Source organism: Epinephelus fuscoguttatus, linkage group LG14 (assembly GCF_011397635.1).
Source record: "Epinephelus fuscoguttatus linkage group LG14, E.fuscoguttatus.final_Chr_v1".
Classification (NCBI taxonomy): Eukaryota; Metazoa; Chordata; class Actinopteri; order Perciformes; family Serranidae; genus Epinephelus; species Epinephelus fuscoguttatus.
In genome coordinates this window covers 5,659,018-5,672,948 of record NC_064765.1, presented here as the reverse complement: position 1 = coordinate 5,672,948, position 13,931 = coordinate 5,659,018, and the positions used below count along the sequence as shown (strand labels likewise).

Below are 13,931 nucleotides of genomic sequence, written 5' to 3'. Positions count from 1 at the left end.
AGTATTTACATAAGTAAATGTAATTTTATAATGAGAACACATTTCAGCGTGTCATCTGATACTCACCCCCCCCGCAGGTATTGTGAAATGGTGCGGTCCACTTGACACCCGTGTGCAGAACTCCCAGGTGCTGCTTAAGTAAACATCTGAGGTGGACTCAGCCTGATTAGCAAAGTCAGAATGACTCAGCAAAAACCAGGAGCTCCTGAAGGAAAAGGCAGAGTACAGAGAGAACCAGAAGGAGCACAGAGACAGGGACAAATGTCTGGAGAAAATGTGAAGAAGCAGCAGGAGCAGCACCTTTGCACGGCTGCAAAATAAATTCAATCCTCCAAACAAATTTTTTCAGGCACTTACAGATTAGAGATTGAAAACATCTAATAGGATTTTAAATTTGGAGACAATCAATAGACTGCTGTCTCAAAACGTCACCAAACCACTCCATCACCAAACTCCATCTCCTACCTATATGACACCCTGCTATCACTAGTCTCTCCATCTTCTGAAAGTTACAAAGCCAGTTGGGAAAAAGACAAATCAAATACCAGATGACATTGGGGAAGAAAGTCTCGAACAAATACACAAATGCTCAAACAAAACCAGACACTAGTACAATTTAAAACCCTACACAGCCTCCACTGCTCCAAGGCAAAATACACAACATATATCTAAACGTGTCACCAACTTGTGATAAATGTCCTCAGAGCAGCAGAGGAAGCACAGTAAGTAAAGTGAGAGTAAAGAACAGTCCCTAAATCATGAGGAAGAGGAGGTGACCGGTCAGCAGAGGGCGCTGACTCGCTTCTGAGGTGAGGAGGAGAGCCACCACAGAAGAAGAAGAGCAGCAGGAAGAAGAAGAAAGTGTGAACTTGATGCTCCACGCGAGGATTTATTGATCAGATGGAAGGTGAGTTAATATCTGCAGACTGATCACATCATCGATCCACAACTCTGTGACGGATCAATACACCTGTAGGTTTATATCTGTAGCTGAAGATGAAAGCTGCACGAGGCTCCGTGTCAGTCAGCTGATCAGCTGATGTATATGATAAGAACACAACACACACACACACACACACACACACACACACACACACCTGAAGCGACAGCCCATAATAAGCAGCATGAACAGACTTCAACAGGCTCTTCTCTCTGTTGTCTATCTGCACATCTTCTTCATCTTCACAGCTCTGTAGGATTATAAATTAATATTGTATTGAGATCTGATTGACTTATTTCATGTCATATACATGATCAATATGATTGGTTTCGTCCTCTGGGTCAGATGAAGTTCTAGTGACGTCAGAAGATATATAAATCATATAAAGGGATGCAGAAACTGGAGGAGATGCTCCAGACTCCTCAGTGATGAGACGAATGATTTGTGAAACCAACTGTCATATTTTCATGTGTGACATGGGACCAGGTGCACATAACACCTTATTCCTTAAGTATGACACTTAAGGCTTGTTATCATCTCACAAAGTTGTCTCATAGTTAGATAGAGGAAAAAATGGCAGAAGAGAAGAAGACAAGAAAACCATACTGCTCAGAGGAGGAAAACTTCATACACTCACCGGCCACTTTATTAGGTACACCTTGCTTGTACCGGGTTGGACCCTTCTTTAATTCTTGGTGTCATAGATTCATCAAGGTGCTGGAAACATTCCTCAGAGATTTTGGTCCATATTGACATGATGACATCACACAGCTGCTGCTGTAACCAGTTCATCTTAAATACATTATTCAAGGTGGAGAAGTCCAGAAAGTCAACACCACCATTTTTGCAGGAGTTGGTCACTACAGATTTTCTAATGTAGCATGTGCCATGATGGAGTCCTAAAACGATTAACTAAACTCAAACGCTGATCTGCCCTCTAACTTCTCCAACATCAGACGGAGTTTAAACTTTCAAATCATTTGTCATGACGAGAAAACATGATGTTCATGTCTGTGTGTCTCCCGTCCTGCCTCCCAGGCCAGTCAGGTGACATACCAGTGACACCAGCAAACAGGAAGTGCTCTGCTGTCACAGGAAGTGCCCGGAAAATCAAAGACAACGCAGCTGACTGGCACAACCTGATGCTGAGGTGGGAAAAACTCAACGACGAAGGATTCAAGGTGGCAGGAAACATCGTCGACATCAGACTGACACGGTGAGTTTAAGTAGGTTTAATAAGTCATATTAGTTTAGTTTATATTTATAAAGTGGAGGTAGTTTAAACACTTTTCTCTCCTTCAGTTCTCAGAGCGATCAGCTGCTGCTGGTGGACGAGTCCTCATCAGCTTCATCAGCTTCATCAGCTTCGTTGCAGCAGACAGGAGGAGCTACAGAGCTGCAGGACGAATGCTGCAAGCTGCAGGACATCGTTGACAAAATGGTGATGCTTTATTTATAGACAGAAATGATTTATAATACTCATAACTGTGTTTTAATATGTTTATAATTACCTGAAAATAAGAATCTCTTTGTCTTTGTCAGCTGTTTATATCTAAATAGGGAGTGGGTCCTCTTCTCCTCCTCAGAACAGACAAACCTGACATTTGATAGTGGTCGTATTACATCAGTTTTTCCTGTTTTTTTTTTCTTCTTTATCGTCCATGTTAATCAGTGTGTGTGTTCTTCCTGTCAGGCCATCGTGGTGACAAAGATGGAGCGTCTGATGACATCACAGCAAGGTGTTCAGGATCTGGAGGAGTTTCAGTTTGGACTTGAAGGAAGAAAACTTCCTCTGTTTCACAGCTGGAACACCAAAGACTTCAGTGAGTTCACCTCTTCACTTCAGTCCACCTGTGTGATGTCAGCAGATGTCACGTTTCAGACGAGTCATCTGGTGTCAGATGTTTCTGTCTTCGTGTGTCAGAAGAGTCGTCTCGTGTCTGTTTCTGTTTTCATGTGTCAGACGAGTCGTCTCGTGTCTGTTTCTGTCTTCGTGTGTCAGACGAGTCGTCTCGTATCTGTTTCTGTCTTCATCTTTCAGATGAGTCGTCTCGTGTCTGTTTCTGTCTTTGTGTGTCAGACGGGTCGTCTCGTGTCTGTTTCTGTCTTCGTGTGTCAGATGAGTCGTCTCATGTCTGTTTCTGTCTTCATGTGTCAGACGAGTCGTCTCGTGTCTGTTTCTGTCTTCGTGTGTCAGACGAGTCGTCTCGTGTCTGTTTCTGTCTTCGTGTGTCAGATGAGTCGTCTCATGTCTGTTTCTGTCTTCATGTTTCAGACAAGTCGTCTCGTGTCTGTTTCTGTCTTCATGTGTCAGACGAGTCGTCTCGTGTCTGTTTCTGTCTTCGTGTGTCAGACGAGTCGTCTCGTGTCTGTTTCTGACATGAGTTTCAACTCGTCTGACGTTGTCTTGTGTCTGATGTTTCTGTCTTCATGTGTCAGACGAGTTGTCTTGTGTCTGTTTCTGTCTTCATGTGTCAGATGAGTCGTCTCGTGTCTGTTTCTGTCTTAATGTGTCAGACGAGTCATCTCGTGTCTGTTTCTGTCTTCATGTGTCAGACGAGTCGTCTCGTGTCTGTTTCTGACATGAGTTTCAACTCGTCTGACGTTGTCTTGTGTCTGATGTTTCTGTCTTCATGTGTCAGACGAGTTGTCTTGTGTCTGTTTCTGTCTTCATGTTTCAGACAAGTCGTCTCGTGTCTGTTTCTGTCTTCATGTGTCAGACGAGTCGTCTCGTGTCTGTTTCTGTCTTCATGTGTCAGACGAGTCATCTCGTGTCTGTTTCTGTCTTCATGTGTCAGACGAGTCGTCTCGTGTCTGTTTCTGACATGAGTTTCAACTCGTCTGACGTTGTCTTGTGTCTGATGTTTCTGTCTTCATGTGTCAGATGAGTCGTCTCATGTCTGTTTCTGTCTTCATGTTTCAGACAAGTCGTCTCGTGTCTGTTTCTGTCTTCATGTGTCAGACGAGTCGTCTCGTGTCTGTTTCTGTCTTCGTGTGTCAGACGAGTCGTCTCGTGTCTGTTTCTGTCTTCGTGTGTCAGATGAGTCGTCTCATGTCTGTTTCTGTCTTCATGTTTCAGACAAGTCGTCTCGTGTCTGTTTCTGTCTTCATGTGTCAGACGAGTCGTCTCGTGTCTGTTTCTGTCTTCGTGTGTCAGACGAGTCGTCTCGTGTCTGTTTCTGACATGAGTTTCAACTCGTCTGACGTTGTCTTGTGTCTGATGTTTCTGTCTTCATGTGTCAGACGAGTCGTCTCGTGTCTGTTTCTGTCTTCATGTGTCAGACGAGTCATCTCGTGTCTGTTTCTGTCTTCATGTGTCAGATGAGTCGTCTCATGTCTGTTTCTGTCTTCATGTGTCAGACGAGTCGTCTCGTGTCTGTTTCTGACATGAGTTTCAACTCGTCTGACGTTGTCTTGTGTCTGATGTTTCTGTCTTCATGTGTCAGACGAGTTGTCTTGTGTCTGTTTTCATGTTTCAGACAAGTCGTCTTGTGTCTTTTTCTGTTTTCATGTTTCAGACAAGTCGTCTCGTGTCTGTTTCTGTTTTCATGTTTCAGACAAGTTGTCTCATGTCTGTTTCTGTCTTCATGTGTCAGACAAGTCGTCTTGTGTCTGTTTCTGTCTTCATGTTTCAGACAAGTCGTCTTGTGTCTGTTTCTGTTTTCATGTTTCAGACAAGTCGTCTCGTGTCTGTTTCTGTTTTCATGTTTCAGACGAGTCGTCTCATGTCTGTTTCTGTCTTCATGTGTCAGACGAGTCGTCTTGTGTCTGATGTTTCTGTCTTCATGTTTCAGACGAGTCGTCTTGTGTCTGTTTCTGTCTTCATGTGTCACACGAGTCATCTTGTGTCTGATGTTTCTGTCTTCATGTGTCAGACGAGTCGTCTTAGTGTCTGATGTTTCTGTCTTCATGTGTCAGACGAGTCGTCTTAGTGTCTGATGTTTCTGTCTTCATGTGTCAGACGAGGCATCATGTGTCTGATGTTTCTGTCTTCATGTTTCAGACGAGTTGTCCCATGTCTGTTTCTGTTTTCACGTTTCTGATGAGTGCTCTGGTGTCTGATTTTCTTGTCTTCCTGTTTCAGACGAGTCGTCTCGTGTCCTGTTGGACTCCTTCAGTCAGGAGCTGAAGTTGAAGCAGACGATCCTGCAGGAACTCGCCCACACTGCGACCTCTGACCTCTGCATGGTCTATCTGTCCTGCTGGCTGCACCAGCCCTTCATCCCCCCCCAGGCCAGACTGACCCTGGAGGCTGTGCTTCTGGAGACTGGGCACCGCCCCCTCTGATGTCATCAGACTGAAACACAAGCAGAAGTTGGCTGTACTTCCTGAGGCTGCTGGTGAACTCAGGATCCGCTGATGGACTGTAACATGATGGATGATGTTGGGCATACGAGCAGAGCGTCTGTCAGTGCTCTTCAGGTCTGTTCCTGAGCAGCTCAGGTCTCTGAGGCCTGACTTTGTCTTCAGTTACAAACAGTAACACTAGTACTGTTGTAATATACACTGAAGTGGAAATACAAATACATCTCTGTGAGAGTTCAAAATATCCTTACAAACAGGACGCAGAGCAACCTAGAAGTATTTCCAGGATATGTCGAATGCAAATTAATAAAAACATGTAGTGATGGAATACAAAGCCTAATGCACAGTAATGCAAAAGCAATGGGAGGTAACATGTATGTAATTCATAAAGTCCCACAATGCAACTCCTCTGTGGCGATAGCCGAGGCCGGATTGGAGACATTATGTCTTCAGGTTGTCCTTCCATCTAACTGTACGCATGTCTGTCCCATTCCTGTAAACGTGCTATCTCAGAAATGCCTTTGGGAAATTTCCTCAGCTTTGGCACGAACGTCCACTTGGATTCAATGATGAATTAATTGATATGTTGGCGGTCATAGTTCAAAGGTCAAAGTCACTGTGACCTCATCTGTCTCATTCTTGTGAGGGCCATACATCAAAAATGTCTTGAATTGTTTAGAGAAAACGTTCACTTGGACTCAGCATGGAACTGATTAGAATTTGGTGATCAAAGGTCGGGGTCACTGTGACCTTGCATTCATCTCATTCTCGTGAACGTGATATCTAAAAAACCCTTGAGTAAATTTCTTCAAGTTTGGCACAAACGTCCACTTGGATTCAATGATGAATTGATATGCTGGTGGTCATAGTTCAAAGGTCAAAGTCACTGTGACCTCATCTGTCTCATTCTTGTAAGGGCGATATGTCAAAAAGATTGAACCGATGAAGGCCTTTGCACACTTAGTTTGTTTTTTCATCTAAAACTGTCTCATGGCTAAAAATAAATAACAATCTCACATTATTAGTCCAAAACTTTAGTCTCTTATTAAAATTAGGAACAGGTTCAATTTTCTGTGTTTTTTGCATCCATTAAAGCCTTTAGAGTTGTTTGACCAAGAATCAGTGAAGAAAATGTGGCGGTGCGAGACAAGACAGAAGAACGGGGCGCACAATAGTAGAACAATAAAACTCATCGGAATCGGTGTGAAAGGTTTCTATGTGTAATGATTTTTTTCGGATGACGGAGTAGAAAAACTCATTTGAAAAAACAGACTCAGTAAAGGCCTTTAGAAAGAGAGACATTTGGTCAGACTCTGAATTGGTGACACTAATCTTGGGTGTCCACCTTGAAACTGTTAATTGTACAGATATTCTGTGTGTGACGCATTCAGTTTTTTTAATCTGCAGGAACAAACAAAACAACTGAAGACTGTTAGAAATCGAGGAGTCGTCTGTGAAATCATGAAACAGAGCTCAGAGTTCACATCAGTTTATTGGAGGAACATGAAATGTGTTTAATTCATTCAGCACTCGAACGACCAACATGACAAATGAGCAAAGTTTATTTTCCTCCAAACTGTTTTCAGTCCGTCCTCATGTCCATTCTCCAAACGAGTACAAACGTTTAGTTTACGTTTGGAAAATGTTTTCGCTGTGAAGTTTTATAAAAAGTAATAAAATAGTGCAACTTTTTTTTTAAACTTTGTTTTCATATTTATCTACATATAAACAGCAAACTAATCACTTTCTATTCTGAAATGAACAAGTTCAAATATGGAAACACTGAAAAAGAAAAAACAAGTTTACAAATTTACAATCTCTCCAGATTCCTTAAAAAACAGCCACTGCTGACATCATCACAGGTGGGAACTGAACGAACCAATTGAAGACCGAGCTGAACTGAGAGTATAGGAGCCCAGAGAGAACACTACGTAGTCACAAACCAATTATCTCATCATCTTGATAAAATAATGTTGCTCATATTTAGATGTTAAATCTGTTGGCCTGAGGTCAGGATTTATCGATCAGGTTATCTGTAGGAATCAGACAGTTCATTGTCGATGAGTTGAATGTGTTCTTTCCTGTTCATCAGATAGTGTTTGATATATTTCTCTCAATGTAACGGTCTTTGAATTTTAGACATGAGCACCACAAAAGAAAATTTATCAAGAGAACTAGATAATGAGAAAGTCGACTACAGACGGCAGCTGAACAGAGTTTGGACGATCTCGGAGAAAAACTTCTGGTGTCTTTTGGAAGATCTTCAACTTGTGTTCGGTCTGAAGTAGAACGAGTCCAACTGAAACAATCCAGGTGTGACATTAACGGAACAGTTCAACTGACACACCTGAAACCACAAACCAGCAGTCTGAAGATCTGTTAGAGCCCCCTCACAGTTCTAATCTGTACACTGTCAGTGTGATGTGATAAGGTTCTGTTCAGGGTTCACTGAGGAGCTTTGGCTCCATCGGAAGCCTCGATGCCCAGCAGGGCCTGAACTGCCTCCAGGGGGACACCCTCTGGGGTCTGGATGTGCATGGTGGTCCCGTCTGGACCGTTCACAATCACAATCCGGTCTAAACCAGGCTCTGCCAGCTGGACTGTCAGCCCCTCGGTCTGGATGTAAATTTCCTGACCCTCCTGGAGCTCTTTGGGCTCGCAGGGATCCGCTGAGCCTGACTCTTTCTGCTGGAGTGAAGAGAAAGCCGGAGTCTGGACTGAACTGGACTCAGGTGTCTGGGTGGAGCTGGACTCAGGGGTCTGGGCGGAGCTGGACTCAGGGGTCTGGGTGGAGCTGGACTCAGGTGTCTTTGAATCTACGGTGGTTTTGGAGCTTGAATCCAGAGCTTTCTCCAGCACCTTCATCTGGGCTGTGATGTCACTGGTGCTCAGGACCTGGTCCTGGCTGGCCAACAGAGGCTCTACCTGGGCGTCGGTTTTCAGAGGTGTCAACTGGGCGACCGTCTTCGGAGGCTCCACCTGGGCGTCGGTTTTTAAAGGCCCCATCGGCTGGTCCTCACCTGGGCTCACCTCCATGGGCGTGGGCGTGACAGCTGGTGGAGCCTGAGTGGAGGGCATCTTAGCAGAGGTGGAGCCAGAGGAGCTGAGGGACCAGAGAAACACATTCAGACCTAAGTAGATCAGATCAGTTCTGTACACCTGGTCCAGGTGTGATACTGATACTACACACGCCCAGTGGCATCACATGACAGACCAGGAAGTTGTATTTTCACTGGTTGGTTACTACAAAAATTGGCTTTAGCCTGGTGCACTTCCTGACACGGTCAATGTGGCATCAGCATATTTCAGTGTCTGACTGACAGCTAACAGCTTTAACTATGCATCCCTTGATAGCACCTGTTCTTTTGTACTACACTCAGAGGACAGGGGCGGGGCCAGCTCACCTGGAGGTGGAGTCAGCAGTGGTGGTCAGCTGTTTGCTTGCAGCTGGAATCATCAGAGGAGAGACAGAAACTGAGCAGGGCTTCAGATTGGAGGTCACAGAGGTCACTGCTGTCCCAACTGGGAGACAAAAAATCAGTTCAAAATGTTTATCAACACACACATCAAACAGGACACATGTAGTAGGGTGTAGTACAGATGCAGTTCAGATGCAGTACCTGCTCTGGGCGTCTCGATGCCATTCTGGTGAACTGGAACGCTGTTTTCCATCTTGAATCTCTTTGAAGGCGGCAGCATCTTGGAATTCTGGGAAACAGAGTTTATTTAAGTGACTGACCAGCTGTTCTAGTTTTCCATGTCAGAGTTTGTTAAACCTGCTTTCTAAGACAAGCCCCTGGTCTCTGATGTTTAAAGGTACTCCTGCTCTTTAACCTCACTGTGCCGTCAGTGTGTTTACCTCCATGTATCGGACGTTCTTATTAGTCAGACTGGAGCTGGGAGATGCTCCAGGAACCACTTTCATCCTGTTCAGTTCATCCAGGATCCCCAGAGACCTGGCAACCTGAAACACACAGTACAGTACGTCACACAGGTCCGGCAGCCTGTACACTGCTGCATACAACCCACAGCAGATTGTCTCTGACCTCCAGAGTAGAACGCAGTAGAACTTCTCACCTCGATGTTCCTGACCTCCAGGGGCATGGCTCCACTCTGCGGGCTGACAATGTATTCCTGAGCAGCCTGTCTCACCTGTGCCTGAAGGGACTCAAACTCACAGTAAATGTCTGGAAACCGAGTCCGAGCCGGACCGCCACCCTCCACCTGAAACAGCCAGAGGACACAAGACAGATTATTTTCTCAGTAATACCAGAGACGGAAAACACCTGAGAAGTAAATAGTAGAGTAGCAGAGGCAGCCCACCTGACCAGAGGACTGAGTCACCGTCAGGCCACAGCTACGGACGTCCACACATACAGAATGTATTTATGTATATGTTCATACACTGTGCGTACCTTTGCCAGGAGCAGCTCCCAAAGACTCAACACTTTGGTCAAACGAGGAAGAACAATGTCCATCAGCTCCTCATCCTCGCACTGCTCCACCAGCTGTCAACACATGGTTGTCATGGAAACACAACGACACATCTGTCTGTCTTCATTACGGTCATTACATCTTGTCTCAAAAGAAAAACTTCACTGTGAAAGTCTCCACTTCCTCCTGCTCACCTCCTGCAGTCGGTCTCGTCTCCTCTCCACCTGTTGCTCCGCTGTTACCATGGTGACGGAGGAGAGCTTCGGAGGTCTGCCGCGACGGCCCCGCCTACTGACAAGGCCCACCGTCACCTGAGTGAATAAACCAAACAAATGAGATGATTATTTACATGAGTTAATGTCATGACGAAGAACAGCAGGTGGAGGTTATGATGGACTCTACATGTGTGATGTGCTGGTCTGCAAGTAGTTAAATTTGTTCAGTAAAAATGAACCAGTATGAACTGAACTGACCTTGGGTGGCGGCCCCAGTGATCTTCCCCGTCCCCGTCCACGCCCCCTGCCTCTGCCTCGTCCTCGTCCTCGGGGCCGGCCGGGGCCTCTGTGATGAAGGCCCCTAAGTCCTACAGCAGCTGCTGGGCCGCCCTCCACCTGAAGACAGGCAGACGGTAAGTAAACTAGTTAGCTTATTGATTAGTCAGACAGACAGGAGTAAACTACTCATTTGATAATCTGATAGCCAGTTACCAGTGATAAACTGGTTAGTTGTAAAGCAGGCTCATTAACCAGTCGGTTAATCACAAACTGACAAGTCATAGAGCAGAGTAATTAGCCAGTTAAGCACTCAGTGATGAACTGGTTAGTAATAAAGCAGACTCCTTAACCAGTCAGTTAACCACCAAATTATAAAGTGGTTAGTTACAAAGCAGACTTATTAACTAGTCTTTTAACCACACAGCGATAAACTGGTTAGTAATAAGCAGACTAATTAACCAGTCGGTTAACCACACAGGAAACAGAAATATCATCCTCCCCAGTAATCTGAGCTCTGATTGGTGAATCGGTCTCTTACTCTGTTTGTTGCCGTGGCAGCAGGTTTGTCCTCTTTCTTCTTCTCCTCCTCCTCCTCCTCCTCCTCCTCCTCTCTAACACCTCCTGTTGTTGTCTCCTGTGATTGGTCATCGTCTCTGAGTGGGCGTGGTTCATTACTGGGCGGATCGGGCTCTCCATGAGTCGGGTTCAGTTTGTAATGCCGATTTAGGCCACCAGGACCGATGTAGGCCTTGTCGCAAGTCTGGCAGCGGTGGGACCGGGACTTGTGGCTGTAGGTGAGGGAGGGGGAGGCACCAGGGGCTGCGCCATCCTTCCTCCCGCCCTCCTCCCCCTCCTCCTCTACGCTCATGTCAGAGTAGTCGTCAGAGTCAGACTGGTGGCTGTCGGCCAGGTCCTCTGTCTTTATGAACTTGTAGTCTTTGGCTTTATACTTAGGTGGTCTGGAGACTCGACCGGATCTGGTCTGGACCTTCGCTGCCTTTTTCTCCCTCCTCTTTACCTTCTTCTCTTTCTCCTTTTCTTTGTCCTTCACTACTGGGGGCGTGGCTATAGGGAGCGGGGTCACAGGGGCCGGAGCCACTGAGGCAGTTCGGGCAGCAGCAGGTGAAGCAGTCTGTACTGGGACCGCTGCGACGACTGCAGGTGGTTTAACAGGACTCTTATTTGTGGCTGTGGTTGTGCCGTTTGCAGGGGGTTTAATTAGCGGGACACTAACAGTCTTAGCAGCAGGGGTGGGCGAGGTCTTGGTGACAGAAGGGGTCTGGACTCTGATGTGGGCGGTCTTGGGCATGGAGGGGATCTGGACTCTAATGGGTGATATTGCTGATTTCTGACCCGCACTGGAGACAGTGCTTGCTGATGTCGTCTGTCCTGTGAGCTTGTGGACCAATGGGAGCAGAGATCCGACGACGGGAGTGGGGCTCGGCAGCAACAACTGGATGGGGGGGTCCCCCGGGCTCTGCTGCAGGATGAACTGCTGACCCTGTTGACCAAGCATAGGCTGGATGTGAATGATCTGTGCACTGCTGGTACTGCCATTGGAAGACAGCTTCACCTGCGGATGACTGACAGCTACAGTCTTCTGCTGGGGGGCAGGGGCAGACTTCACTTCCTGTTTAGGGGGAACCTGGATCTGGATCCTGACGGGCTCCGACTGAAAAGGACAGAAGAACAGATGAAAACTTTAGAGTGATGGAACCTGTAAACACACAGACGCTTCATGATGAACATATCATGATCAAAAGAGATCATGTGATTCACCCGAAAGCTCCAGAACAGTTACTAAACACTTTAGCATTATCTTACAATAAGAGATTAAATAATCTGCAGATTAATAATCAATAATGAAATGAATCAGCAGCATTGAAGTCAGTGTTTCCATCATCATTACATACTGTGTGTCTACTGTTTGATCTCAGTTCTTATTCTATCCAGCAGGTCTCCTGTCATCTCCTGAACTCTTGTGGGGTCCCCACCCTCAGGTTGGGAACCACCACTTCAGTGAAAATTGATGGATAAGTTTTGTCCTGTTCTGATGACGGAGCAGGGCAGCAGAGAGGTGAGTGGTGTTCAGTCCAGACACACAAACAGAACCAGGTAGGGGATTCAGTCTGGAGCCATCTGGACATGGTGAATCCACTACAGTCCACATGAACCAAACTGGTCTAATAAAAGGCTCCACATCTGACTCACCTTCTTCTGGATCACCTGGACCGAGCCTCCGGTCTGCATGGCGACCTGCTGGGCGACACTCTTCAGCTGCTGGGAGGCGTTGTTCTGAGCTGTGGTCTTTAAGTTCTGCTGGGGGACCTGGACCTGCTGCTTCAGGTTCTGCTGGGGGACTTGGACCTGCTGCTTCAGAACCTGCTGGGGAACCTGGACCTGCTGCTTCAGACCCTGCTGGGGGACCTGGACCTGCTGTTTCAGACTCTGCTGGGGGACCTGGACGTGGACCTGCTGCTGGGACTTGGTGACCTGGTTGATGACCTGCTGCAGCTGGCTCGGGTCCAGGGCTGTGTTGTGGACCGGGATGGTTTTGACCAGCTGGCTCTGCTGGAGCAGCTGGGCGGCCTCGGTGTCTGAGACCTGGACGATCTGCTGCTTGGTGAGCTGCTCCAGCAGAGCCTGCTGCTCCTCGGCCGTCAGTCCGGAGCCCTCCACCAGGCTGCCGTCCGGCTGCACGTAGATGATGGTGGTGTTAACCAGGTCCGGGCCCAGCCCGGTGAACTCTGTGCCCACCAGGATGCTCTGTTCTTCTGGGCAGTTCTGCAACAAGTCCGCCAGCTGAGCCTCGGACCCTGTCTGTAAACTCTCCCCGGGCTGACTGACCTCAGCTCCGGACTCTGTCTGTGAACTCTCCCCGGACTGACTGGTCTCAGCTCCGGACCCTGTCTGTGAGCTCTCCCCGGGCTGACTGCTCTGGTTGGCGCCCGCTGCAATTACATTCTCCCCGGGTTGGGTGATCTGAGCAGCGAAAGCTGACGGTAAACTGTCACCGGGCTGGGTGCACTGAGCAGCGGGAGGCTGAGCCGCGGCCCCCGGCGGCTCCGTGGCTGTTATTGTTCTGGTCGAACCGCTGTCATCCTCGTTGTTCGCCATTTTGGCTGAGAGCTAACTGTTAGCTTAGCTCAGAGTGGGGGCCAGTCGGTGGTCCAAATCAACCTGGTCGTCGATCGATGACACCAAATATATAATTTGTTATAAAATCAGTGTGTGCCGGTGAATAAAAGGCTCCGCTGGGATGAAGGGCAACATTAACGGGAGCGGTGATAACGGGGGTAGATAACGGTTAGCTGGGGGAGTTTTGGACTAGCCTAGCTTAGCCGTCAGCAGCAGCGGGAGCGCGGACCTCCCGGACTGGAATACCGGACCGGACTCATGATTTATGATTAAAATATTTTAATGTTAATTATTTTATAATTACGTATTTTATGTTGGACCTAAATATTCTATTAAGTGAAAGTACCTACTAATTTCCGTGAAAATTCACATTTAGATAAAACATTCAAAAATAAAAAAGATTTTTAAAAAAATGTGTGTAACGGTTAGATTAGTATCATAAGTGAAGACATAAATTTAAATCTAAAACAATTTTCATCGAGTATAGATTTATTCATGTGCTGGATGTAACGATTATTTCATGTTTAAAATTTACTATTTGAAAGCCAATATACGATTATTACACGGAAATAAACGGATCACATCTGTCTCCGTGCATTAACGGGGACTACATTGTATTT

At 46.6% G+C, this 13,931-nt stretch overlaps 2 protein-coding genes across 3 annotated transcripts; one reads left to right on the top strand and one right to left on the bottom strand.

The window, feature by feature from the left end:
• The first annotated feature begins 807 nt into the window (after window positions 1-807).
• On the top strand, window positions 808-6,086 carry LOC125900820 (cyclin-dependent kinase 2 interacting protein). Its single transcript, XM_049596058.1, has 5 exons — window positions 808-907; window positions 1,979-2,156; window positions 2,243-2,381; window positions 2,634-2,763; window positions 5,025-6,086. The coding sequence occupies exons 1-5, from the start codon at window positions 901-903 to the stop codon at window positions 5,225-5,227; spliced, it is 657 nt and encodes a 218-aa protein (XP_049452015.1). The 5' UTR covers window positions 808-900; the 3' UTR covers window positions 5,228-6,086.
• Window positions 6,087-7,373: 1,287 nt separating this feature from the next.
• znf839 (zinc finger protein 839) lies at window positions 7,374-13,534 on the bottom strand. Of its 2 annotated transcripts, XM_049596057.1 has the most exons (11): window positions 12,385-13,534; window positions 11,762-11,845; window positions 10,712-11,674; window positions 10,153-10,290; window positions 9,874-9,990; window positions 9,661-9,753; window positions 9,323-9,469; window positions 9,105-9,209; window positions 8,866-8,953; window positions 8,650-8,767; window positions 7,374-8,348 (listed from the first exon to the last, which is right to left on the bottom strand). In XM_049596057.1, exons 1-11 carry the CDS (start codon window positions 13,288-13,290, stop codon window positions 7,691-7,693), a joined length of 3,417 nt encoding a protein of 1,138 aa, XP_049452014.1. In that variant the 5' UTR covers window positions 13,291-13,534; the 3' UTR covers window positions 7,374-7,690. The 2 variants fall into 2 exon arrangements, with proteins under 2 accessions (XP_049452014.1, XP_049452013.1); XM_049596056.1 differs by having other exon boundaries at window positions 10,712-11,845.
• Window positions 13,535-13,931: the final 397 nt, after the last annotated feature.